Raw genomic sequence first — 25,928 nt, 5'->3', positions numbered from 1 at the left:
GTCCAGTACAACAGCACCACTAACTATGAACTCAATGCCAAACATAGGATTGAATGAACACCTCCATTACTGACAAAAAGAAAACCTGAGCATTATAGGCATCACAAAAGTAAACTTTAAGGCAGAACAGCTGTATTGGTTGTATTGGATTGTGCGGCTGTACCTAATAAAGCGGCCACTGAGTGTATAACATACCATACTGCACCACTAATTAGTTAAATGCTTCCAGTTTGTTTGGGTACAATTCTTTGGAATCCAATTTGTGATTTGTCAACTTTGAAATTCTTAGTCACCAGAAAGAAAATGTCATCACGTGGAGTGAAATGTACTCAAAACAGGAACAGGGACATCAGTTTGAAATTAAAATGAATATGGGAATAATTATGCAGGCCCAATGGCCAGACATCTGAACCAAATTCTGCTTGGGGAAAAAATGGTCTCATCCACACTAAAAAGTGAGCTGCAATGTTGGTCATGCAGATTAATATACTTTGTACCAACAACTGCCTATCATAAAAACTTTTGCTATACACAAACAGTAAAATGAGTAGTCTAAATGTTCAAATCAGTTCCTTCTGCTGAAAGCTGACATCTCATGTTTATGGTCTCATATGGCTCACACATGATACTGTTGAAGTTGTGGGGGCGGGGTCAAGTCACATTTTTTGGAATCAGTTTTGGAAACTTTGTGTTCATTTTATTTATATAGCTTTTAGAGGTACTCCTAAATATATTGTCAAACCCTGTGTAGGTCACCATAAGAAAATGTTTTAAAAAGGTGTAGGGGAGATAAAGACACTTGAACGTAACCACAGAACAAGAGTAAGTAAGGGTTTATGTGGGGAATGAAGGCATTTCACTTGACCGATAATAACTTTGAGGTGCACCATATGTGCATAACCAGATGACTGCTTAAAATCTGCTCGGGAAAGCAAATGGTCTCTTGAAATTCATGACTGCTGACACTGAGTAATATTTTCATATTTTCATTTCATCACAACAGCCCATCTTTCTGCAACTGTTTCTGCAAAGGATTCATATTCACATTCAAAAGACACACTCACAGACAGGTTCATCATACCAGTGATGTATCACTTAGGCACCTGTAGTCCTTACCTCTGAGGCCCTCCAGGGGGTCATAACAGCCTTCTTGGTCACTGACAAAGAACCGATCGCAGTCCAGGAAGTAGGGCCATGCCATATCTATTCCCTCAAAAGCATGGACACAGCTTTTACGCACTGCCTCACAGATGCTGCGGCAGGGCTTCAGTACCTTGTCCTTCTCACAACGTGGGGCCAACACCGAGCAGCCCAGCATGCGGATATCTGGGGTGCACTCTCCACCAAGCAGTGTTTCCACCACACTCAGGAGAAGGTACTCCGTGCCCAGCTCCACTTCCTCCCGGGTTTTGTGGCCGACGATGTTGGGAAACATGGTCTGGGTATAAGCCATGTCATCGCAGTAGGATAGCAACAGGTCTGTGCATTTAGCTGGGATTTAAAAAAAAAAAAAAAAAAAAAAAAAAAAAAAAGGTAATTCAGTCAGACTGATGTGAAAAGACCCTAGCCAGCAACAAGACATCATTTTGGAAACTATGCCCATCTCCTCTCTGAGCTTAATCTGACTGCACAAGCTCTTCAGTAAAAACATGAGGAAGTGCAAGTGGATATTGAGAAATAGTCATTTACCTTTAAATAGTGGCCAGTATCAATCTAATTATCATTTACATTTTCAGGGATCAAGACATGTATCTCTATCTCTCAAGCATTTAATCACACACTTCCCACTACTGTCTTCAATCATCAAGTCCCCAATACTTCTATTATCTCTGGAAATTAGAATCTGAATATTTCATACTGCCATTGATCATCTAAAAATACACCTGATGGTTTTATGGCCTTTGGGACAGATTCCATTAAGGCTACAGCCAGAGTGACTTATGATCTCATCCTTTTTGTTGTGGAAAACACTGTCTCAAATCTAATCCAATGGGATTAGATTTGAGACAGTGCAGAGTTAAGCATGCACTTCACTTGTTCAGCAGGGTGAGGTGATTTTAGGGCCTGGACTGCTGCCATAATAAGCACAAGTATTACTGCAATCACATGTCATTAAAACAACATTAGTTAAGTGCTCAATTGATCATAGGTGAGAAAACCCGATAAACACTTGTAGAAAAGATAAACATTTCTACAAGTCAAACAATTTAAAAACAGATTGGCTACAGTAATATGCAAGCCTGATGTCAAACAATTCACATATGACACCACTCTTCCTGCAGACTGAGGAATACTTACGTTTTTCTTCAACTATTGGCTTGCATCTTCCTGCAAGACACGACAGTATGTTATTGTCATGTGGCAGACACTAGATGGCACAGTGGTTTCTGTAAATGTTTCACTGTGGCCTAGGGGAAAAAAAAGCCTGCTGATAAACCTGTGCTCTAGCTCCAATAACTCTCCAAAATGCCTGTCTGTCAGTAAAGTCTCATTAATTATCAAGAAGCTTGCGATTTTGCACTGGATTACTATGGCGGCTGAAAAGGCACAGTTACATGCAGCAGTTAATGCCATTAGGCAAGCTAATAGGCTATTTCATCTAGTTATATCTCATCAACCAAAGTTTCTACATTGTGGATTAAACACTAGCTTTCTGCAATAAGCTCTATGAAAAACACTTCTTGTAAAATGTAAAAGTAAGGTTGTCTTCAGCCTGCACATACAACGATGTCATGTTCAATTTATGCAGCAGGTCATGCATGCATGCACGTTTATTCATAAGAAGCTGAACAACTTTACCTAGAAAATATTGTCCTGAGTCACATCTTGGAGGAGCCGACGAGACAAGAGTCAACAACTGTAGCAGGATCAGCGCGAATTCGCTCCTTTTCCGCGATTTCTGTCCCATTTTGATGCGACACCTCACACACATACACACCCTCTGGCTGCGTTTGACTCTCAGAGCCTGCAGAAACTCCCCTGAACTTTCCCGAAAGCGGCTTTCTCACTGGCATTACGGTCAAATATCAAATTACATAGGAAATGGCTGCGCGGAGAAGCATCTGACTGTAAAATAAATGCAAGTGAAGGTGCATGCAGATTTGGTGAAGACGGCGCTGCAATACTTTTGCTACTTTCTATTTGAGTTGCGATTAACATTTAAATGGAACATAATAGCCACAAGACTGGAGTGAATTTTATGACAGGAAAGGCAAAGTGAGTGACCATTTTTTTTACTGTTCATCTGCCTCCGGGAGATAGTGTTTAATTGGGAAAAAGTTCCTGTGTGCCAGCCTCCAACTCTCCAGCAGCATGACCTTGTTGAGCCAATAGCTGCACGTCAGGCCGCCGGCATCAGCATTTAAAATAGAAACCAGAGCCGACACCCTGCTGGGAGAGCCGCTGACAATTTAGCCTAGTGGAAGACCAGCGCCTCTTCCTAATTGGTGCCTGTTACACCTAACTTAAATGTCCATATGAAAAAAAAAAACTTTGAGCAAGTATGACCCTCATTCCTGCTTACCTTGAACGCATATTAGGCAGCAGCTGTACCCAGTTCACGGGACTGTCAAGTTCAGGAGCCAAAGTGTCATTGCTAGCTAACAGCTAGTTGTTTGGTAGCTAGGCTAATCAACAGCTGTGCGCCCCGTGCTAATTTACGTTTCCCAGTACAGCGACGGTTGTTTTTTTTTTTTTTTTTTTTTAACTATTTAGGGTGGTCAATTTGGCTGTCTGGTTAAGGTTAGGTTTAGGTTAAGATTATGGTTAGGGTTAGGATTAGGCAGAAGTCTGTTATGGCTAGAGACAGGCTGTAGAAAATTAATATAAATCAATTGGAAATTCCGCCGCTGTCCTAGGAAACGCAAACTCGTAGACTACCCCGTGACTTATTTCGTGTTGCTAGGCAACAAAGTAGTAGATAATGTTGTATGCTAGCAGTAATTCAGAGGTTTATTTCTCTACGTGGAGTATATTTTTTATAGAGTTAGTTTTGGTAAGTTAAAAAGTACTCAGCAGATGTGAATGATATGATGCCACCGATTGCCCAGTTTTAACGATTTCTGAGCTATTTTAAATTGGCCTACTCGTTCAGTTACCGCATATCTACTAAAGGCCAAATGAGCAGCGTGGAGTCTTCAATTGTTGTCTTATGTAGTTGTTAGTATACTTATTCAAAAACAAGCAAATAATAAAACCGGTCATGCATTCAAAGAAACTACATGTAGTGTGTTATTGTCTTACCCAGGTGAGGAGACTGCTGAGGGAGGAAGCGTGGTACTCCACTTTGTCTTCAAGGTTTTCAAGAGGTAGTAGACCTTGGTAGTTCGGCACAGAATCATCAAGATCAGTGAGACAATCTGATTTATCGTGCCTGCCAAGGTGAGTGGATGTGATACTGTCTAATTGCATGTTCAGTGAGTATATGGCTATGACCCAAGCCTGCTCTGTTTCCTCTCTGCTGAACTGTTTTTTGTTTAAAAGTCTGAATGACCCAACATCCTCCAGCTGTTGGGACCCATAAGGCCATGATGCCTGTTGGCCTGTTTGATTCATGATTTCTGTGTCAGACACTGAGTAGATGGACAGGTTGAATGCAAAGGTTATGGCTCTGCAGGGTGCAGCACTAATTGGAGAATGTGTGAGAGTTAAGGGTGAAGGCCTCTGGGCTCTCACATCTGAATTCAACTGTGCAATCAGCAGCCACTCTGACTTGTGGTCTGTATCACCCAAATTTCACTGGCATTACTCTTCTCACCTTGTCACCTGTTCTTTATGTTCATCCATATTGAAAATGATCCCAACACGAGGAACAAATAGTTTGATCATGTGATCTTTGATGCTGTTGTTGAGGTACTCACTCCAATTATCTATCTAATAACTCTCTCAATAAGGGCAATACCTAGACACCAACAGAATATGAAAAAAAATCATCTTTAGGCTGTAGTTTGTGACTGGAGCCCAGCTTTATGTATGTTTGATTGCATGATTATTAGATATGCAGGCAGGCTTGGGTTCATCACTTTGCAGAGGATCCCGAGAACAAGCTTAGCCCTCTGGCTGGAGCTGCCCCTGTAATGAGTGGAGTGGTGATGCTGCATTAATTTTGACTTGGAACTATTCAAAAACAAGCTCTGGCTTGTAGAAAAAATGAGCTGAATGGTCATGCAACTCAGAATTACATGCTGGAAAATCGTGTATAGCTCTGGTTTCTCCAAAGTTCAGTTCCAGTTGCCTCAGAGCACACAAAAATGGCCAAAAAAAACTTTTTTATTTGTGCTAAGAATTGAATCAATGAGAGTATGTTATCACTACTACAGGAAATACTGCTGCATGCACTTTGGTTATTCCCCTTGGCAGAAAATATAGAGTTTTTGTGGGCATCCGCTTTCCCAACAACACTGGACAATTTACTGGTGAGAAATTCTGAGTTTCGAGTTGAAATAAACCCACCATGAGACAGGGGATGGTGGGTACAGGAGCTGAAGTCTCTCCTGAGGTAGAAATATCCTTTGGCAAACTCAGGAATATGAATTAGCCCTTTAAGGTGGTCATTTATTATGCTGACAGACGGTGTTTTATGGGTCAGAAATTAGGTGGATGTGGAGCCTCCTGGGACAGATGACTGCCTCTGGGAGACATCCATGGACAAATACTCAGAGAGTCTGATTGTGAACACATGCAGATCTCCCTGCATGGTAGACAGGGACCATTGTAATGTGCTGCGTATTTGTACTGAAAAACTGAAGGTAAAAAATAATGAATGGCATAGATGGATCCTGTTAGTCTGGCTTTTTATGGTGCAGCTTGGTTGTGTGGAAGAGTATGATTCTATGAAAATAAATTGGGTTTTTACCATCATTTAAGAATGAGATATGGCAACAGTAAAGTTTCATTTGCAAGTAATTGCAGAAAATGTGCATTGTGTATAGCCAGCCTGCCTCAATGGATAATAGAACGGCATTTTTCTATGAACTGTTAGAAATGAAAGTGTATATCCATCTACACCTGATTGTACCTGGAAATACCTGTGCAGAGAAATAAAAGTTTATTTATTGTATAAATGGGTTAATTGAAAGAAGCTAATGACTGGTTAAAAACATTGTGGTGGTCATTTGAAGCAATAATGTGCAACACAAGGTCAGCAGCCTCAGAAGTGGCAAATGCCTTGACATGAGGGCAGTGATCATAATATGAAGTAACTGAAGAGGGCAGTTACATAAAGATCATTTGCTCCTAAGAATAGAAAAAGAAAGGGTAAGAATGGAAAAAAGAAGAAGCAAGCGTTGTAGCAAACAAGCAGCTTTTTCCTTTACCCTTTCTGAGAGAATGTCAGGGTAAGAGAAATTAGGTGTGTGTCAAGATGAGTATGATGCATTTTTTTTTTAAAATGTCTAATCTCAGTTTTATCATTCTTGCTATATTTTTATAACATAGATAATAAAATATTGAGTCCATAATGTGGTTTTTCATCAAACTTAAGTTTGAGAAGATGTTCACCTCTTCGTCTACATCTTAAATCCTTTAAATCTTGGACCCCTGAGATGGTTTTAATGTATAGGTGTAGCATCTGCAGACTGGGTCAATTCCTTGCGGGCAAACGAGTGCCTCTTTACATCCTCATTAGACTTAACTTGAAATCTGTAACTGGGACTGCATGTCAGAGTCCAATGCTACTTGTCCACTGGAGACTTGCAGGGTCACAGCACAAGCAAATGTATGACATAAATAGTTTCATCAGCGCACCACATGATAAATATTAATACTTAGACTGGGGAGCCACAGTGACTTTAGTTTAATGGGTGGTGCCTCACAGTGTACAGTAAGCCTTCCAGCTTCTCAAGACTCTGAGTAAACTGTAAACTGCACGACAAGACAAGGTGGCCTGCTTGTGGTTTTAAATCTGGGTCAACTCGCATTTTAATAGGAAAGTATTGTCCTTGCTAATTTTAACAGTGCCTGTACAATAAGTGCTGGAATTTCGTTAGGCATACATTTTCCATTTGAATAGTTTTAATCACCGGTTCCCCCTTGATAATGTTTTTTTTTTTTTTTTTTTAATGAGTGGGGTTAATAAGAGGATGGGGTGATGTAAGCAAAACCTAGTTTCAATATAACCTTGAGATGCTTTTTGCAGTAACGGCTGCTTGAATTCAGAGGTGTTGGGTCTAGGTGTGGAAAAAAACACTCAAGGAAGCCTTGTTTTACTTCATGCTGCAAGTAATTACAATTGCTCTGGTTCTATGCATCAAATTAAAAATGCAAGAATGAGTTGTTACTGGGTCAGAATAAATTAGAACGACTCATCGGCTGGAATGATCTTTGACCCGTTGCTTTAATTGCTCTTGGCAGTAATGCTGCTGAAACAGAGATTACTCATGTGGCGCAACCATCACTTTCCATAGTGCATATCATCTACAGTGTAATTAGGCTCGTGAGGCAGATGGAAGGGAAACAATGTGATGCAGTAACAGGTGTGTAGCTGGTGGTGGATGGGGTTCAATGCACTTTGCAGTTGCCAGTAATGGGCTGTGTTTCTGTGAACCTGTGTTCTTGTTCCAAAGTGACATGATCAGCTTTCTCCAATGATCTCTAATAATTTCAGATATTGAAATTTGATCATTTTGTCCACATGAATTTCCTCTCAGCACCTTAAGGGAACAGTTTGTCCAAAGTACAAAAAACAGGAATTTCCCCATTAGTGCAGCCAATCAGTCCAGATAGTTTCTGTGCAATTTGGTGATGTTTCCAGTCTGCTGCAATCTTTCCTCTCTCCCAATACAGTGGGGATTAGATGGATTTTCATTTTTGGGACTCAAACAATCAAAAGTTTACAAGTGAAAAATGACCAAAATGACCGAAAAAAAAATGGGACAGATATCCAGCATAGTCCACAGGGAACTAGTTCCTGCCAAAGAATACTGGTAAACTGTAACCATCCGCCAAATATTCATACTCCTGTGCGGTGGATAAATTGCACAAGGAGCAACAGGGAAAATATCTATTTTTGTGTGTGTGCGTGTGTGTATGTGTGTGTTTGTATGTGTGCGCGCGAGTTTAGGTCCAACTGTTTCTTTAAATATGTTTCGCATTGTAGGTGGCAAAATGTCATCATGCACAGGTAAAACAATGAGACAATGCTCCTCATGTTTGCATCATTTGATTGGGAGACCTGCTACTAACTGCCAATTAGTGTCCACGAGTTTTACCATACCCTGTTGCTGTTGGTTGAATTTAGTCTGCACATTTAAAAATAACTTCCACATTTAATCACGACTTGAAATACGCCGCTATTTAATAATGTTATCTAGATTTAGTACCATTAATGTAAAGCTGGAAAGATGAATATGTTTAATGCTTTTATAATTGACAGCTTTTATTGCACATATTCCACTAACAGCTAATCACACTGCCAAAGAACAGCAAGTGGCTCACAGGAAGAAAAATACATGTGCATAAAGTACATCTAAAGAAACAAGTTTTAATAAAAGCAGCTACCTTGGTTATAGTATTGAACAGCCAAAAAAGTCATAGTATAATCTGGCACAAACACAAAACAGTGTGTTTAAAAGCACTTTGAAAACATTCGTATGCTACATCACATTGCTTCCATTTGAAGAAAAGTATCTAAACAAATAAATTGTTCCTGTACAGTGCAAAATATAGAACATCATGTAAATATCCATACAAACATTTTCTTCAGTCAACTGGCAAAATAAAGTACGGTCGTACAAATGCATATCAGTCAAAAGTGGGCTATCTCTAGTACATTCAGTAACAACTCAAACTTTTAATAACATGGTATAAATGTTATTTGCCTTTGGCTCCTGTAACTAGTAGCTCTGAGAGAAATTAGACAAAGTGCATCAATATTCAGTGATTGACATGACATTGTGAACACCTGCAAAGTTTTCTAACACGGTCAATACAGAACATGGCGATCACGTGCAGCTCTCGGAGTTTCCACACCTAGGCTGCTTCCGTTCACTGAAAGTACATTTTTCCAGATGTGATGGCAGTGCACCGGTATGTAATGACTGACAGCCAGCAGGACCAGTGTACTGTAACGTTCACATCTTCGCTCCACCGCCTATCGACCGCGAGCCTCCCGGTCTGTTCCTGTGTTCTGCAGAGGCGGAAAGGTCACTACATGTGGTTTTGCCAATATCATTATAAAGTGGTTCATATGGTACAAAAGGCCACTTTATACATGTCTCCTACTTCCAAGTGAAGGGGGTGGGCATACAGTGGGGTCTCCAGTGGTGCAGTCCTTCAGTTTATGATTCATCTGAGCCCATGACTTATTCAATGAAATTGATTCATTTGATCTAGGCTGTCTATGTGTGTGTGCATGAGTTAACGTCACCAGTGAATCACGATCTGGCTCCCTTGTTTACCAATATTGTCAGGGGCCAACATCTCAGCATTGTCCCCAACACTCCCCTATCTGTGCAGCCCTCCCTCACTTAGTCTCACCCCTCTTCTTCCTCCTCTTTCCACATCCATCCTCCCTCTCATTACTGTCTTTTCATTCTTTCCACGCACTGTCTTTTCTGCTCTCGCTTTCTCACTGCAATCTGTCCCCCTATCTGCTCTCTTTTTCCTCCTAACAATATCCTGCCCTCTCCATCTCTCCGGCATCCAGCTCATTCTTTCTTCCTCCTCCCACCCTCTCTACCAAGAGGCAACCTTTATTTTTGGCCCGTAGTGTATCTGTCATGTCCGCGCATTTGCCATTAACTGATCCTCTGGAGACAGTAGTCGTTCTCTGTGTCTAAGGAGCTGTTGTGGCCAGACGAGGGGTACAGGTCACGACGAAGCACCCTGTTGACGACAGTAACCAGGACCTTCTTGTACTGCTGACGTAGGAGGGAGTAGGCGAAGGGGTCGGATGCGGCCTTGCTGTATGTCAGGCACTTACTGATGATTCCCCAGTGGCGGTTGATGCCCACAAAGGGAAGTAACTCCGCCAGCCTGAAGGAGTGGGAGAGGGGTGGCAGCAAAAACAAGACTAAATAAAACCCCATTTTATGCAATTCAGACCATTTCCCTTGAGTTTCCCAAACAACACTGTGTGAGGCTTTCTTTCTTGCTTTCTTGCTGTAAAACCTTTTAGTGCCTCTTCAACACTAACCTGAACTACTGAGCTATAATGAAACAAGATAAAATTTAGCGCAAACATAATGAACAGGAAGTTCCACACAGTGATTTCTAGAAGAGGAATGAAAAGGCAATTACAATTTTACTGTCAGTAAATGATATGCCCGAATGCTAATTAATACTATAACAGATAGTATTTGGGCAGAAATCTTCATAATTAGATGTTTTGGGCTCCAACAGGTCAGTTAGGCTACTTTCAGTGGGTGGGCTGGTCAGGGGGTTATTCCAATTACTATACATACGTGCACCAGAGTTGTCAAACTGATGGATGATCACCAGTACTACAGGTGCCTGATAGGTTATGCATGCCCAGAGGCACTTCCTCTTTTTCTCTGTAAGGAAACGTTTGTTGCATGTATCAAGTTTGGCCCTATACATGATCATTTCTGTGGAACCAGTGTGCCAGCCAGCCGTTCATAGAGCAATAATGGTGACAATGCGATCAGTCATCTAATGGCTCATTTAAGAGATGAAAGTCATAATTTTCAGGCTATTTAAGATGTGGATGAAGATAAAAGGCATTAAGGACATACCGTTATTTGATAATGCATTTCAATTGGTCTTGCGTTGTCTGATATGATAGAATTTAATGACTGTGTCTTTTGGATTTCAGGACAAAAAACTAATTTTGTCATTTTGATTTAATGTTACCTGGATCCTATACGATGATGTTAAAACTACTGCATTTCTGTAGGTTTTAATCCAGTTTTTTCATAAGGCACTGTTGTGAGCAGTGACATTCGTTTGTGTGAGTTTCATAAGAGTTTGCAGAAACAAAATAATTAATCTCTCAGTAGGCTATCAGCTTGACTTACCTTGTGATAACATATGGAGCAAAGCAGATGATGAATGAGCCGATGAAGATGCTGATCTTTTTTGTGGCTCTCTGCTTTCTCCTCTTTTGTTCAGCCAAACATCTTTGTTTCACGCTGAAAACAGCAAAGGACTTTTAGCCTTTTTTTTCCCAAATACTAACAGTATTAGAAATGGCTGACTGTTGTGCTTCTAACTGGATATAAATTGGAAAGGCTACAAGAAAATGTGCTAATAAATGAGGAATGCATATTGTACATTATGTAAAATACCTTGGGTGAATATCGACCAACAGGAAAAGAGTCTGCATGGTTATTATGTCAATCCTCTTGCAATGAAACCTTGCGACTTTTAACACCTTCAAGTATGTGAAACACAAAATAAGCAGGGACAGCATGAAACTGGTGGCATGGAAAACGACGGTGAAAACTGTAAACTTAATCCTGTCGCCTTCCTCGCTCAGTTGCAAGGTGCAGGACGCGTAAACGTGGCTGTAGTCGACCCAGGAGAAGAGCAGCGCTGTCAGGGAGAAGGACAGGGAGTGCAGCCAGGAGTAGCACACCATGATCACCGCGTCCTTGTAGCGCATTTTAGTGGAGTAACTGAGGGGGAAGACCACCGCTATCCACCGGTCTATGCTGAGAGCTGCCATGCTCAGCATGGTGTTTGCAGTCAGAAAGGTCTCCAGAAAGCTCACTGTATGGCAAAGGCAATCCCCAAAAGGCTGCCGGTTTGTGATAATCCCCACCAAGGTCGTTGGCATGTTCAAAACAGTGATAAGTATGTTGCAGAAGGACAAGTTCATGGTGAACACACCAGGCACCTGTCGGCGTATCTCGGTGCTGTGGACGAAGCATAGCAGCACCAACAAGTTTGACAGCAGCGAGACGACCGCGACCACGACGATGAACAACGCGAAAATAATTTCAGCAAAGTCCATGTCTCACTTCAGAAAGTCCACTCTCGAGTTAGCTGTGCCTGTTGTTGATAAAAAGCACTTAAAATCCACCATGGTTACCAGTCGTACATTACTCCAGCACCTCCCCAGCTCAATTAATCCTCCCGTCCAGGTCCCGCCGTCCTCCACAAGTTCCCGGAGCGCTGTCCAGAGTGCTGAAGCGGAGAGAGCCCGCCACCATTTCTCCCCTCAAGCCTGCGAATTAATTTCTCTCAACATCCGACAAGTGCAACAGCACACTGCCCTGCGAAGTGAAATTGGGCGTGTGTGGCATCTCTTTCTGCGGATGTGGACATTTAAACAGCTTGAAGGCGGCCCACTTTTGAAGCAAACATAGATGGGGTAGGGGACTGAAGAGGACCACGTTACAAAGCCGCATGCCTTTTAAAATAAATGATCATCTTTACATATCACGTGAAGAGGCAGAAGTCACTGTCAGTGACAGGAAAACAACTGCTCACATCCATAAAACAGCGCAAGGCGCATTTTGAGAAAGCCCCCTTTCTTACATTTTTTATTTGCCGACTCAGCTCGTTTAATTTAACTGCGCAAACTTATAAAATGCACACCCGTCACCTGACATAAGTTATACACATGCGAGTGTTATGTGTCGCCCGTATCGATCACGCCTTGCTGAATTTGATGTGGAGCTGGAGGCAAAAGAAACGCAGTGGAAATCCAGGGATGTGCTGCTGGATAATTGGAGACGCGCCTCCCGTGACCAAATGGCACCAGGTGCACCCGCAAGAGAGGCACATGGGCAAATGGATCTTTTTCCAGAAATGAATTATTTACAGCCCCATGCCTACTGTAGACACGCATTCGTGTGTGGCATGCCTGTGATAATTTGTGTCATCTATGCGAAAGATGTATAGGCGAGCGATATTTTAGGGTGGAGCAAGAGGCGGAGGCAGAGATGTACAGTATGGACTGTGGCCTAAAATTACTGTTGGATCTTGACTGAGAAATAGCAGTATACAGTCATGTTACGTGTATTTCAAGTGAAATTCTCTGCCATATGTTTGCAGTTAAGAGGAGTTGATTTGATATCTATTTGAGAAAGCAGATCCATTTAAAAGTTAAAGGTCTGCATGTTGATTAATGTCTTGTGACCACATGCCTGCAGCTTGCATGAATTCACACCCTATAAAAACTGGGAATGGGCAGCCTACACCGTCTTTTAATTTACGAAACAATATACTAAGCATTATTGTGGTATCTGTACCAAATGAGACACGCACTGCTCAACACACCGCAGCTCCCAACAGCAGTCTATTTCGGAAATGTTAGTGCTGGTTGTTGAGTCATGCCCAAATCTGAAATAAGCTGGTGTAGACAGTGACTCACAGGGGTCAGACACAGCCTGCAGGGGGTTGAGTATAATTTTTTCTCCTTTTTTTTTGCGCTTGCTTCATACTCCCACCTTTATGATCCTTGTTTTGGTGTCTATTCACTCCAGTAAAATCAAATAATTTATCTATTCAACTGTGATATTAAAGGACTCACCGCACACAGGACCTCCCTTGCCCCCTTATAGCCAGCCTTAACCCCAGCCGAATATTAAAGATGACTGGCTGAGTCATAGTCAAATCTAGGTTAGGGTAACCCCAAGGCTAAATTATCACAAAGCGATTGCCCCAAACGCTGCATTACCATCAGAAATTAAGTAAAGTTAATTAACCTTTCATATTTCAACCGGTGGTAGTTTACAGCAATGTGTGTGTTTGTCTTGTGCATGCCAATAATGTGTGTCCCTGTGTTTGCATGTGTGTTGTGCATGTGCATGAGTGTGTGTGCGTGTTGAGTCAGTGAGTCAGAGAAACAAAGCACCAGTGGGTGATGTCAGCCCCCTACAAACAACTGATCAAATGCCTGGGAGAAAGCTACAGCTGGGCTCCTGGGGGAAAAGTGCAGAGCTATTTATAGGCCCAATGGGGTGTCACCTCCAATAAAACTCTCAGTGCCGGTGTATTACCTAACCAAGGTACCAGAGTAAAGCGCAGAGCATGATATTGGGGCCAGAGATGTGATTGCTTTGATAGGGTTATTGTATATTTTGTGAGTAGTCAGCCATTACACTTGTAGCTACTCTCTGAAGCAGCTCAAGGACCCATTGGGTGATCAAATTCATTCAAAAACGGTGAGGCAGACGCTGATTATTACCGGGGACCTCAGCCATTTGACTCTGACAGCTCTTTGTCTCACTGCTGGCAAGCACTGACACATTGAAGGCCTTCCTGAGAAAAAGCTATTGCTAGTTCATGTAATAACGACAACAGCTAGACATAAGTATGATGCTAATGCCCTGCTCTTGGAGAAAACGGTGCTCAAGATAAATTTTTAGCGGCACCAAACTGCAATTGATTTTTGAGTCATAGCTTCACAGAGGAAAGGTGAGGAAGTAGGTAGCAGACAATTTAAGACATAAAATGTGCACTACCTGTTGGTACAACGGGGGATTTATGCCCTGAACACAGCTCTAAGATGCGTCATGACTCCTCAGGTATTCCTACATATTTACACACATTACAGCAGGCATTAGTCAGGTGCTGGTCATCTTTTTTTATTCGGTTAACTGTCTCTGAAACACTAAGGATTGCAAAACTAGTATATGGTAAGAGTTGCATACAAAACAGGCATTTTCAAACCTAGATAAAACCACATGGAGCTTTCTATGCATTAAAAAGAGCACAAACTGAACCCAGTGCTGTGGCAGGGCTGGATCAGGGCTAACTAGGAGCAAAATGGATCTTTGGGGACCCTGAAGACCCTGATGCCAGATACCAAGCAATGCAAAGGGACCTCTCTGAAAGCTGTCAATTTCTCTATCTCACCAAGGGATAGATGCTAATGATTTTGCGTAACAGCTTTTGACCTTCATACAAAGCAACCCTCTGATCACCCTGGGACCTCAACTGAAGAGAGTGCTTTCAGATGACTAGGCCAAGTGTGATCTCAGCAGAGCTGTGACATTCCCCTGCGACCCCCCAGGTACCTGGAATGTCACTTGGAGTGTGTACCTGCGCAGTGCCTTTTAAATCCATGGCCTTTGTAGAGTTTCCAGGAACCATACAAGCCACGGGGCATATATCAGAATACAGTATATTGTTCAAATTCACAAATGTGGGCCAAAAAAGAATCACAGTATTAGCTAAATTCTATCCTGTTTTAGTAATCACAAATGGAATGGGTTACCCATCACAGTCTTTTGCTTTGATAAGGGATATAATGATATACCAATCATTATTATGAGAACACTGCTATTATTACTATGTACTGTTGCTGAGTATGCAGATATGAACTGCCTCACCAGTCGGCCTTATAAAATTACATAACTATATCTGTTGACCTTATAAAGATATGGGTCAAGGAATTTACTGCTGTTGTTGTTTTTATTTTTATTTATTTATTTATTTAGAAGTTTTATTTATGGTGAAATTGCATTTTATACTGTAGTTATTCCCAACCATGCCTGTTTCAGAGGCACGCGAAGAACATTAAATGGTGTGATATCATGTTTCATCGATTACAGTTATTGACCTAATTTAACTCGGACCAACTAATGTGTGTGAATGTTGTTTGTAAATGGTGCTCATACTGACCACAGGTCAGCTTGTATTGAGCCAGTATGGAGAGAGATACAAATAGGGTTAGATACAAGGTCAAAAGTCATTAACCTTTAAAGCCTGTCCATGCTCAGACTCAAATGATCCATCATGTATTTAAATCAATATTTGATCCTCAGGTAAGAGATATTTTTAAAATCAGCCTCCACTGGTTCCATCTGTCGTACAAACAAGCCTATTTGAGGGCATGTACTGTATGCATCAGAACGCTGTGACATTTCAAAACAGATATTTCCTGCGTACTATATGTACTATAGCTGTGACTCCGCTGCTTTCTTATTTATTTTTAATATTTATTACTCCCACACATACGGAAAGTTGAACCGCCACTGGCAGGTAATGAGGATAAAAGGACCGGACTGTGTTGTGAATGACAGCTCAGGATTGTGTTTACAGGGTTAGTAGTGCTGTGACAGATGGGCCTCCTCCACACCTCGCAGAGCCATGTGAGTGACAACATACCTGAAACTCCACTCAGAAACAAAGCTGAAGCACACATTCAAACACCTGGCGTGCACACCTGCACTTTGAATGGTTTAAGCAATTACCAGTCTAATAGTAAAAAAGGTGTTTGTATTTTTAAGTATTATGCCCGACAACTAGTAAAGACTACCAAATAAACATTTAAATGTATTAATTTCAAGGCGCACTATGCAAAATTACCCAAGATGGATTGAAGTGAGGACCCTTAAGATTCAGCTAACAAATAAACATGGAGTAAGCACGTAACTTGATGTTGGAGCCTAAATGTTTCTCATTGTCAGACTGTCTCACTGATAAAACTGCGTGCTTGTTATCCATGTTTTGATCAGCTGAGTCTCGAGGGTCCACCCTCAGCAATTTTGCACGGTGCACCTTTAATTTATGAGTAGAAGTCCCATTTTGAGTCATCTTTTCACCTGCTGCTCCTAACAGAGAGATAAGAGCTTCGCTTTATTGATGCTGAAACTATCACTCAGTGCTCAGGTAAACAGTGCTTATAAGTAAGCCACACAAAAACCTCATTTCAACAGACTTCACTTTTTTTGTCTGGGTCTCAGTGTCGCACCAGACATCTGACATGATATCTTATTGGAAATTGAGGCTCAGTGCTGCTGGACGGCAAACAAAGAAGCATGAAATAGCTTTCATGGGTACTCTGCAGCTGCTACAGGTAAAGCAGGAAGACGTGTTGTGATGAGTCATGTTTCTATAGCAACACCCCAGTCTGAGAAGTTATCGCACCATCTCTGGCACCACATGTGCTCGATGTGGACGTAAATATCATTTACACAAGGTTGTTATTGCCATCTGAGCAGATTGTGAAGTCTTAGTTATCCACAGTTGTTTTTTTTTCTTTAATTACCTCGTGAAAGGCTTGCCATCATGATGTGGAGGAGATTAAGTAAAATGGTGAATGTTTTTCTATTTTATGGTATCTAAGCAACTGGAGAACAGTTTTGACAGTACTCAGAGGCTTAAACACATGTATGGCTGAGCCGTGACGCAAGTAATTAGGTCTTTCTGAAAATTTTCCTTGTCCTACTCGACTGACAATCAGATTCCTCTCCTCTCCCATAACTGAATGGTCTATCCCAACTTAGATAGTCCTGCTTTATCGAACCGGAGCCCGCTGAATGGTTTGGTCCACTGCAGGCGTCCACAGCTCTGTCAAACCTTTCCTTTGTTCACAATGAGCCCTCTTTTATCTGGAGACCTAAAGGAGCAGACAGAGAGATAGCAGGGGTGAGGAGGAAGCATCAATAGATTGCTTTGACCCAATAAGGACAGACCACATAAGCTCACATTTGAAAAGCCTCCTTTATTGTTTTATTAATGATTCATCTCGCCCTGCCTGTTTATTGATTTCTTCAGCAGTCCCTTCATAAACTATATTCAAAGATTTTATTCCTGAAGAATCGCAGTGCATAACAGAGGCCTGCTACAGTAGATGGGACTTCCAAAAAAACAGATGCAAGGGAAAAATAGTTCCAATATCAGTCGTTTCGCCTGATATCACATTGCTGAGTATTTGTACTGGATTTGAGGAGCATTCCTTTGATTTGGACCACAGCAGTCACAAAAACATTGTTTTTCCAGAGGGTTCATGACCACAGAGCCGGAGCCCTTTAGGGTAGCCTACAGCAGATAAATGACTGAGGAAAACTGGCAGCAGCTCCTCTCGCAGTGGGCTGCGGTGAGAGCAGCACAATACCAGACTGTAACGTGAGACTGAGGGAAACAGATTGACAGAGAGCCACTAAGCGCAGTAAGCAGACACACAGCATTCATTATCATTAGGCGACAGGAGCGCTTTGAAGCCAGCCGAGGCTTCAACAGGCAGGCAGATCAGGCCGACGGGCACGTGATGGAGCACTAATAGCTTCTGCAGCAAACTATGAAAAGAAGCTCGTAAAACGCACTGGCACACTGATGAAGAAAAACAAGCTTTTTTACAGGCAGGGTGTAAAGAACAGCTCAGCTCTTTGGAGACAATGTGTAGCGATCACAAGAGTGCTGTGAGGTGTATGTGCTGCTGTGCAGGCAAAGTGTGGCTTTCAGGGGTGTTGAAACATATTACTCTAACTAAATGATTGTATTTGTATTTAGCCTCTTCAGATACCAAATATGTCCAGTTGAATTACAGGAAAAGTGTATAAAATGATGCAAATCTAGATATGTTCTATCTGATGTAATGATGCGGCCATAAAACAATGGCATCTTGACTTTGAATATTTTACTCAATGTGTGTATCATGCAGCTTCAGTGAAGCTTCGCAACCAGCAGATACAGAATATACATGTGACATTTTCATGCAGTATGGGAAAACAGAATTTTTTTTTTTTTTTTCAAAATTTGAAACTATTTTATAGGGCTTTTAAGGGAAAATCAGGGTTTAAGTAAAGTTAACATAAGGTGAAGCTGCAGTAAGAGTACTTACTTAAATTACTCACACAAAAGCACAGCACATAATCATAGGCTACATCAACGCTGATTTTGCCTTATCGTTCTACTTTACTATCTTCAAAGTTAGATTTTTTTTCCATTATGTACAACAATTTTGTCACATATTCATAATACATGTTCTGTATCTGTGGGTGGCAACACTTCACTGAAGCTACATCATACTGAGTGAAATATTCAAAGCCAAGATGCCATTGTTTTATGGCTGCAGAATTACATCAAATAGAAAATATCTAGATGTTTTGTGCATCATTTTATGCACATTTACCTGTAATGCAGCAGCACATATTTGGGATCTTTAGAAACCCTGGGCTCTCCATGAGGATTTAAAATAAAGTTCTGTATTACCATATAGTGGATGAGACCAACAGAGTTGACGACATGTAGATATCCCAGAACTGTCCCTACATAAAATTTCTTATTTCAACAATATTCACAATTCAATTTCAGTAGGTAAAGTCTAGAACGGCTCACTGTACTGCAGATTTCATTCCACTTACAACCCCTGCATCTAAGAATAAAACTTAGGTAATTCTTAAAAAAAAAAAAAAAAAAAAGCAGTTGTGTAAAATTAAAAATCCAGGCTTTTAAAGCAGAGTTAATGAAGCAACTCAGCTGAAGAACACCAAGCTGTACCAAACTGTACTCAAGTACAGTTTATCCATCACTCAATCCAATAATAAAGCCATCACTGTCATCTGTAACAAAATCACACATTTTAATGACCCTCTGCAATTACACTGTACCATTATACCATTACAGAGTGCTGTGCATAAATGTTTTTATTCATCACTGCTGTTGGAGGAAAACCATATATATCCAAATAGTCAACTCTCTAGGAAATAAGGACAATTTTCTTGTGATTTTGAAATTATAGAACAGGTTTGCAAAGTTTTATCCTTCTAAGGGCCATGAAAATTTCTCGACATATATGGGACCATGTAAATCAGTGTCAGTTCAAGTAGCAATGAATTTTAGTTTAAGAAGTTTTCATGCCAGGTGTTCTGTTGGCATTTATCACGGTTTTGTGAATTTTTGAGCTTCAGTTCAGCCCACGGCCTCTCTTCATGTTTTCACCCATTTGCCTGCCTTTGTTTACTGTAAACCGTTACATAAGGGATCAAAAATATTTTTTAAGAATATGTTTTTCTGAGCAGCAAGCGTGATAATTGTCCAACAACAGGCTGTTTCATCACTTTTCATCAGGTCTGAGGCGAGGGAGATTTATTGCAGCACGTTGTGGTTTTAACAGTTTTTGGAAATGATCAGAGGCATGAGGTTGCATTTGGCAATTTTACAATTTCTCCACTGCCTCGTGAATATGTTATGAGAGCTATAATTTCACCAGTTGTCTCACTGTGCCCCAGACCCTTTCCTTTGTAAATACGCGAGCATTGACTCACCATGCTCTCCCTTCCTCTCCCTCTCTCCTGCACACACACCGAGTGCTGAATCCCCAGGTGTATCCCTTTTGTCTCGCCTGTGCATTTCACACTGCAGCTCCTCTTTTTCATCCTCATCAAACCTTTACTGTGACATGCCAGCCCTGAGGAAAAAATATTCCCCAGAACACTTTATATCCAACACGGCTCACAAAACACACATTTCAACCATCCTTCAAGACATCCGCCAAGGTTTCCCAGGCTCCGACGCTTGTGTGAAGTAGCGGGGCCACCACCAATAGTTACATAATGGAAGAGGTGCATGAGTCACAAACACCCAACGCCGGATGGAGAAAGTAGTCTGTGCACACCTCAGTGCTCAGTCTGGGTCAAGACAGCCACCTTTTGCTTTCTGACTGAGCTGAGCCACACAGGCATGGGATATTTATAAGGCCTCGGAGGCGAGTGGTAGCTCAGGTCATCTAGAGTAGGTGAGTTGTTACAACAGGCTATGCGATGGCAGCATGAAGATTAGACGAACCACTGGTTTCCGTTGCAGTGAACAAGCACGTTCCCCCTGTTTTAGAAAACATTGTCAAAGCGCCCATTAGCAGAGTGCATGTGCTCCTGCTGCGGCTCTTTGCCAAGTTGCCAAAAGTACAAGGTGGTAGTTGTACTAGGCAGTCCCCGTGTGCGTGCATGTGTGTGTGTGTCCCTCTGTTACTCTACAACATCTCCACAAATAAGAATGCTTTTCAGTAGCCATCCTAGGTGAACACATGATTGTATAATGTCCTTCTAAAGCTGGTGGGAGTTCATTAATAAAATATAACCATGGTCGGTGTGTATGATAAATTTAGTAGTCTATTTTTCAAACTTTGTATGTATGTGTCTTGTCTTCGGGGATGTAGGATGGGGGTCTGAGGACACAGCAATGCTAGTTTTAGACTCGGCAGCAAAAAGAGCAAGAAGACGCCCCAAGAACTGCTAAGACTTGAAAGCAGACACGTCGGCCAGTCTCTTGCTCTTCCGGAAATGAGAAAAAAAGCTGCTTGAGGTTGTGCGCGAAGGGAAGACATCATTGGTGGCCTGTGTGACTAATGGCGGAACTAATGAATAATGGTGTATTTTAAGGCTTTCATTTCAAGTGTGTGAGGTCCACTACCGCGACAGTAGTCAAGATGCAAATTGTGTTTTTCCCTGCATGTGTCCAGTGAACTGCTGGGGTCGTTGAGGATATTTGTTTTAACATGGCAGCAGTGCTCTCTATCAGTCAAGACAACCATCTGTTTGCACTTCAAACACAGAGATAACAAATGGAGAACCTCCACTTGGACCTTCTCATGGGGTGTTCATCATTTATTCAGAGGCATTTCACACAAATCAGTGTGATTAAGTCATTTGGCGGACGGGAGCAGCCAACGTATCAATGGGTTGGCGACGCACCAGCTCCAAATTTTACAGGCTGTCATGACAGGATTGATTCCGCCACACCGGCGGATGTCATTATTTTTTCAGCATGGTCCATGCATTATTAACAAGTGTTATGTAACCCCAATCAGAGAAGTAAAGTCGGGCTTCGAGAAACCTCCACACCAGCAAGCAATTTCTCGTTAATCTTTAATTAAGCATAAGGTGCAGCGTTGATTCATCCTTTCTCGGCGGGTGCTATTTTCAGCCGGCGTCGCCCACTCTTACTCTCTCTGGGGAGGTAGAGCGAGTCTTTAAAAGCAAAGAAGAGGCTACCAAACATCCCTGGTAAAATGCGATTACACTGAGTGGAGCCATTTCAAAGCAGATGTCTGTTTTGATTGTGGACATTCAGGCTGGCTGAACTGATGAAATTGTGGACTATATGTGGCTTTTGTGCTTTCTATTATGTCGGTGAGCTGCAGAAGCTTTGCAAAACGAGTCAGGTGGATATTCAATCAGACCTTTATGCTCAAAACAACACAGGAAGTAATTTGACTCCCTGATGAATTTTGTCACATGGTGTGTCTTGGCATTAGGCTTTATTTTGGTGTTGCGGTTGCCAGCTACCATAAATTGTGCACAAAACCACACTGTATCTCAGCTTGTTTAATAGCATCATTACATTTTAATATTTTTCTCACAGTAACATGATGATGACACATACCATAATCCTCTCACAGACTTGAGCACTAAATATTTTAGGCCACTTCTTCAAAGCCATTTGGCCAGAAGTCAAGGTGCCTTGCTTAATAAGAACCCAGAGTACATCTGCTCAACAGGATGTGGACTTCTTGGACATAACTCTCCCTACCTGGAAATTAATGGCTCATAGTGTTGACAGTCTGCCTGCTTCACACTGTGTCCTGCACTGGGAAAGTGATCCGAACATTTTTTAAAAATTTAACTCCTTTTTTTCTCATTCGGAAAAGCACCAGTGTCGAGCTGCCATAAACTGACCTTTAAAGCTTGCACTGTTTGGCAGAAGTTTTGTATTTCCATACAAGGCGAATAAATACAGAACAAAGCCTTCAGGTATATAAAATCTATATCAAATGTGTGCTCCAGTGGCCAGCTTCCATTAAACAAACAGCACAGCGGTGGCCCTGTCACTGTTTTGACGCTGATGTTTGCCCTCCCCTGCAGGGCCACATGTTTCTGTTTAACTTTTCCATATTGGCTGCCAGTGGTGCCTACGTCCAAGCAAACACACACACACACACACACACACACACACACAGTTGTCCCTTTAGCTAACATGCCACATAGGCAGTATTTGGAGAAGCCTTGCCTGATGAAAGGTAAATACAGATTCTGTTTTTCTTGTTCACACACAGCACATACAGAGGACTCTGTGCATCCCGTATGCAACACAGTGATTTACACGCTCACCATGTCTGGGATCGCACAAAAACACTTCTGGGCGACACCGTGTCACTGCCTTTTTTTTTTTTTTTTTTTTGGAAGGGGGGGTGTTATCAGACACTGAGTGTAATATTGAAGGCGTAATGGTGCGACAGGCTCAGCTGTTGTGTCATCTGGGTCACCTTGGCCTGTCTCCCATGGTAACGACACCCTCCAGTCTGCCTCTGTGGTAACCCTCCCCTCTTTTTTTTTCAATCCCCATTAAAGCTACTGTACATAGCAATAGGCCTACTTCTATTTTCATTAGGAACTTTGTTGTTACTAAGTTCCAAATACAATAAATAAATATCATAAAGTAAGTGCTGAAAGATTTATTGACATCATACAAAGGACTATGGACTAAGCAAAATGTTGGTGGTTTAATGCCTTAAATGCTGATATCCCCTTAAATTTAACTTTAAGTAGCTTCAAAGCATTTTTTTTTTCATATTGCACAACATCTTACATAGTGAAGGTAGATCACACTTATGACCTTATAACAAGATGCCATTGTTTTGTGGCCACAACATTGTGTTAAATAGAAAATCCAGATGTCTTGTGCATCATTTTGCACACATATGCTGGTGATACAGCAGCACATATTTGGTATCTTTGGAAATCTTGGGATCTCAACTAGAATTTAAAATAAAGCTCTGTGGGATTGAACAAAGCAGCGAGTGTTTGTAATAAGACCACTGATGTGACTAGTAGGGTATAAAGAGGTTAATAGCAGGTGAAAGGTCATTCAGTGGAAGACGTATTCCTTGTGTTATTTGTGGTCCAGCCCTGATTTGAGAAATGTTATCAACACAACAGTGAATTGACACAGAAAACATCTGTATAACTCCTGCTTACCCTGAGTTCACCGTGTTGTGTAACTGGGGTTTCTGTGTTGTGCAAATTGGTTGCCTGGGTCACAAAGTGTTTGTTTAACTTAGCCTGGGTGGAGGAACTTGGAAATTACAATCGAAGAGGTTCTGAAACACAAAACCTAGTTTTTGTTTACCCTGTTGGTCAGTAATCTTCTCTTCTGGTCTTCATCACTGTGTTGCCTCATCATTCATTGTTTTCATATCCCCTGCATCCTCTCTCTCTCTGGTTCCCTTCCTGAAGATATCAACAGGGCGAGCGGTAATTTGAACACGGTATGAAATATGAAAATCTGTATTTTGATCTCATAAGCGGGGTGGGGTTGAGGGGGGCGAGGACTGGGAGAGTGGGAATTAATACACACTGTAAAACATTCACATTTTGTGGAGCAGACAGTACTAGATTAACATCTCATCAAATATTAATGCAGTGGATTAGCTCTCAGCTGGAAAATTCAGCAGCTTCATAAAAGTATTGTTATACTGTAGATCTTTCTCTAACTAAATGTGTTTAACCTGCAAAGGTAAATGTTAACTAAATAAGTGAATACATTAACAAATTCGGGCAGGGTGATATATTGATCTTATATGGATATTGTCTGTGATTTAGGATATTGTAATATGGTGATATGGCATGAGAATTGTCTTTTCCTGGTTTTAAAGGCTACATTATAATAAAGTGATGCAACTTTCTGAACTTATGTGACTGCTGTGGCTGCTTATTCATCAGATCCACATTACTAATAATTGTTTATCCAAAATCTTGATTGTAAATATCTTACAAAAACACCAATACAGATCCCTACAATATCATCAGCATATTGATTTTGAGGTATTCAGTCAACGATATTGTTATATTTGATTTTGTCCATATTGCCCAGCTCTTTTATAAATAAATGTATATCTGGGTGCATACTGTGGGCATGCAGGCGAGTTTGAAGTGAGACATCATGGCACCTTCTAATTTTACCTCCATGTAAATATGTGTTAATTAGGCAAATGCCACACTGTTGCCCATGCTGATGTATTTCCATCTCCTTTGTCGAGAATGAGCGCCATCCACACTTGGCAGCTCTCCATTGTATGTGGCATGATGCTAAATGCTGAACTTATTGAATTTCAAATAAGAACGTGTTGAATGGTTGAAATGTCAGATGGAGGCATTACCACAACCACCACCCCCCTACACACACACACACACACACACACACCTGCCCCTCATATCCTCCCTCTCTGGTGGTGGTAATCCCCGTCTGTCTTGTGGCAGCGCATCAGAGAGGAGCAGAGGAGGAGAGCGGGGGTGGAGGACCGTCCACACAATGCCGCATTTAGGAAAGACCAGGTATGACAGCTAGAGCACCTAACACCCTTATCTTTGTGTGTCACCCTGCAGGTCTGTGCGGCTGAGATGTGGAGGGAGGCCAGGCCAGAGGGGAGGCTGAGGAGGTGTGGGCTACCGAGTCTGGCAGGTGTGAGTACTGTGTGAAAAAAAAAAAAAACAACTAAGATATCTCATGGAAGCCAGGAGTCTCTTATCTGTCCTGACCATCCTCCCTCGTCGGTTTTGGGATATTGATCGAGTGTCCGCATGAGGACAGCGTCCTGGGCTTAGAGAGGCTCAGGTGTGAAAGAGAAGTGTGAAGGTGTTGTGGAACTTTCCGCTGTTGGGAAATGTTCTCTGGAGCTGTTTTTCTCAGAACTTTACTCTTAAGGAAATAGTTTGGGGAAGTTTTTATTCATCAAAACAGTTCTCAAGTATTTTCTTTGGTCTCATTTTGCTTCCCATGAAACACCTAACACCACTCGATAAATGGGATTCTTTTCATATTTGTTCGTATCAATCTGATATCTATCTCATATTTTAACATTTTATTGTCAAGCTTGGCAAGCCGGCTGTTAGACTGCAGGTTATTAAAGGTCTGCATTAGGTTGTGTTGCTTATACTGTTAATGTTTTCCTTCTTGTCTTCCAAACAACAGAAATTATGTTGCTATAGCGAGCAGACAGAATGCACCAGTGTTCACGCTGATTTATCGCAGACGCATCTCGAAGCACTTTACCAACAAAATGAGGCGACGCCGGTGCGAAACAATGAATCAGAGCAAGGTGACAAAACAGAGACGGAGAGTGAACAGAAACAAACATGACTGGGACACAAAAAGGCCCCAGAAAACCTTTTTATGTCGACACACATGCTTATTGAAACGGCTGAAAATACATTTTCTGGCATTCTGTGCTTGTTTACCTTGCTGTTCATTTTTTTGTTGTCTGGATTTTAGGCAGTAAAAATAAAAGCCTTTCAAAG

The 25,928-nt window shown here is 41.6% G+C and overlaps 2 protein-coding genes and 1 long non-coding RNA gene across 4 annotated transcripts in view; 1 reads left to right on the top strand and 2 right to left on the bottom strand.

The window, feature by feature from the left end:
- Positions 1-3,626, bottom strand: part of LOC115377084 (carboxypeptidase Z) — an 8,268-nt gene extending 4,642 nt beyond the window's left edge. Inside the window, exons 1-3 of one of the 2 annotated variants that reach the window (XM_030076960.1) lie at positions 3,524-3,626; positions 2,299-2,328; positions 1,117-1,491 (exon numbers count right to left, since the gene is read on the bottom strand). In XM_030076960.1, coding sequence (XP_029932820.1) covers positions 1,117-1,453 — 337 coding nt within the window. In that variant the 5' untranslated portion in view covers positions 1,454-1,491; positions 2,299-2,328; positions 3,524-3,626. Of the gene's footprint in view, positions 1-1,116; positions 1,492-2,298; positions 2,329-2,799; positions 3,235-3,523 lie in introns of those variants that run through there. The other variant, XM_030076959.1, reaches the window with a different exon arrangement.
- On the top strand, positions 3,369-25,928 carry LOC115377090 (uncharacterized). Its single transcript, XR_003929879.1, has 4 exons — positions 3,369-3,500; positions 4,247-4,380; positions 25,017-25,094; positions 25,603-25,928. It is a non-coding gene; the product is annotated as an uncharacterized LOC115377090 (long non-coding RNA).
- gpr78b (G protein-coupled receptor 78b) lies at positions 8,404-12,396 on the bottom strand. The gene is made up of 3 exons (XM_030076966.1): positions 11,244-12,396; positions 10,974-11,087; positions 8,404-9,972 (listed from the first exon to the last, which is right to left on the bottom strand). The coding sequence occupies exons 1-3, from the start codon at positions 11,909-11,911 to the stop codon at positions 9,735-9,737; spliced, it is 1,020 nt and encodes a 339-aa protein (XP_029932826.1). The 5' UTR covers positions 11,912-12,396; the 3' UTR covers positions 8,404-9,734.

This window comes from Myripristis murdjan, chromosome 18 (genome assembly GCF_902150065.1).
Source record: "Myripristis murdjan chromosome 18, fMyrMur1.1, whole genome shotgun sequence".
NCBI lineage: Eukaryota > Metazoa > Chordata > Actinopteri > Holocentriformes > Holocentridae > Myripristis > Myripristis murdjan.
Note: the sequence above shows the minus strand (reverse complement) of the source record. Positions and strands in the feature narration are given on the sequence as shown.

Bases quoted from the DNA above. Each gene is read 5' to 3' on its own strand.
- gpr78b (XM_030076966.1), bottom strand. From the start codon at position 11,911: ATGGACTTTGCTGAAATTATTTTCGCGTTGTTCATCGTCGTGGTCGCG. The intron at 11,088-11,243 runs GTATTTTACATA...TGCTGTTTTCAG, and splicing joins TTGGTCGATATTCACCCAAG to CGTGAAACAAAGATGTTTGG. The intron at 9,973-10,973 runs GTAAGTCAAGCT...CCACTCCTTCAG, and splicing joins GCTCCATATGTTATCACAAG to GCTGGCGGAGTTACTTCCCT.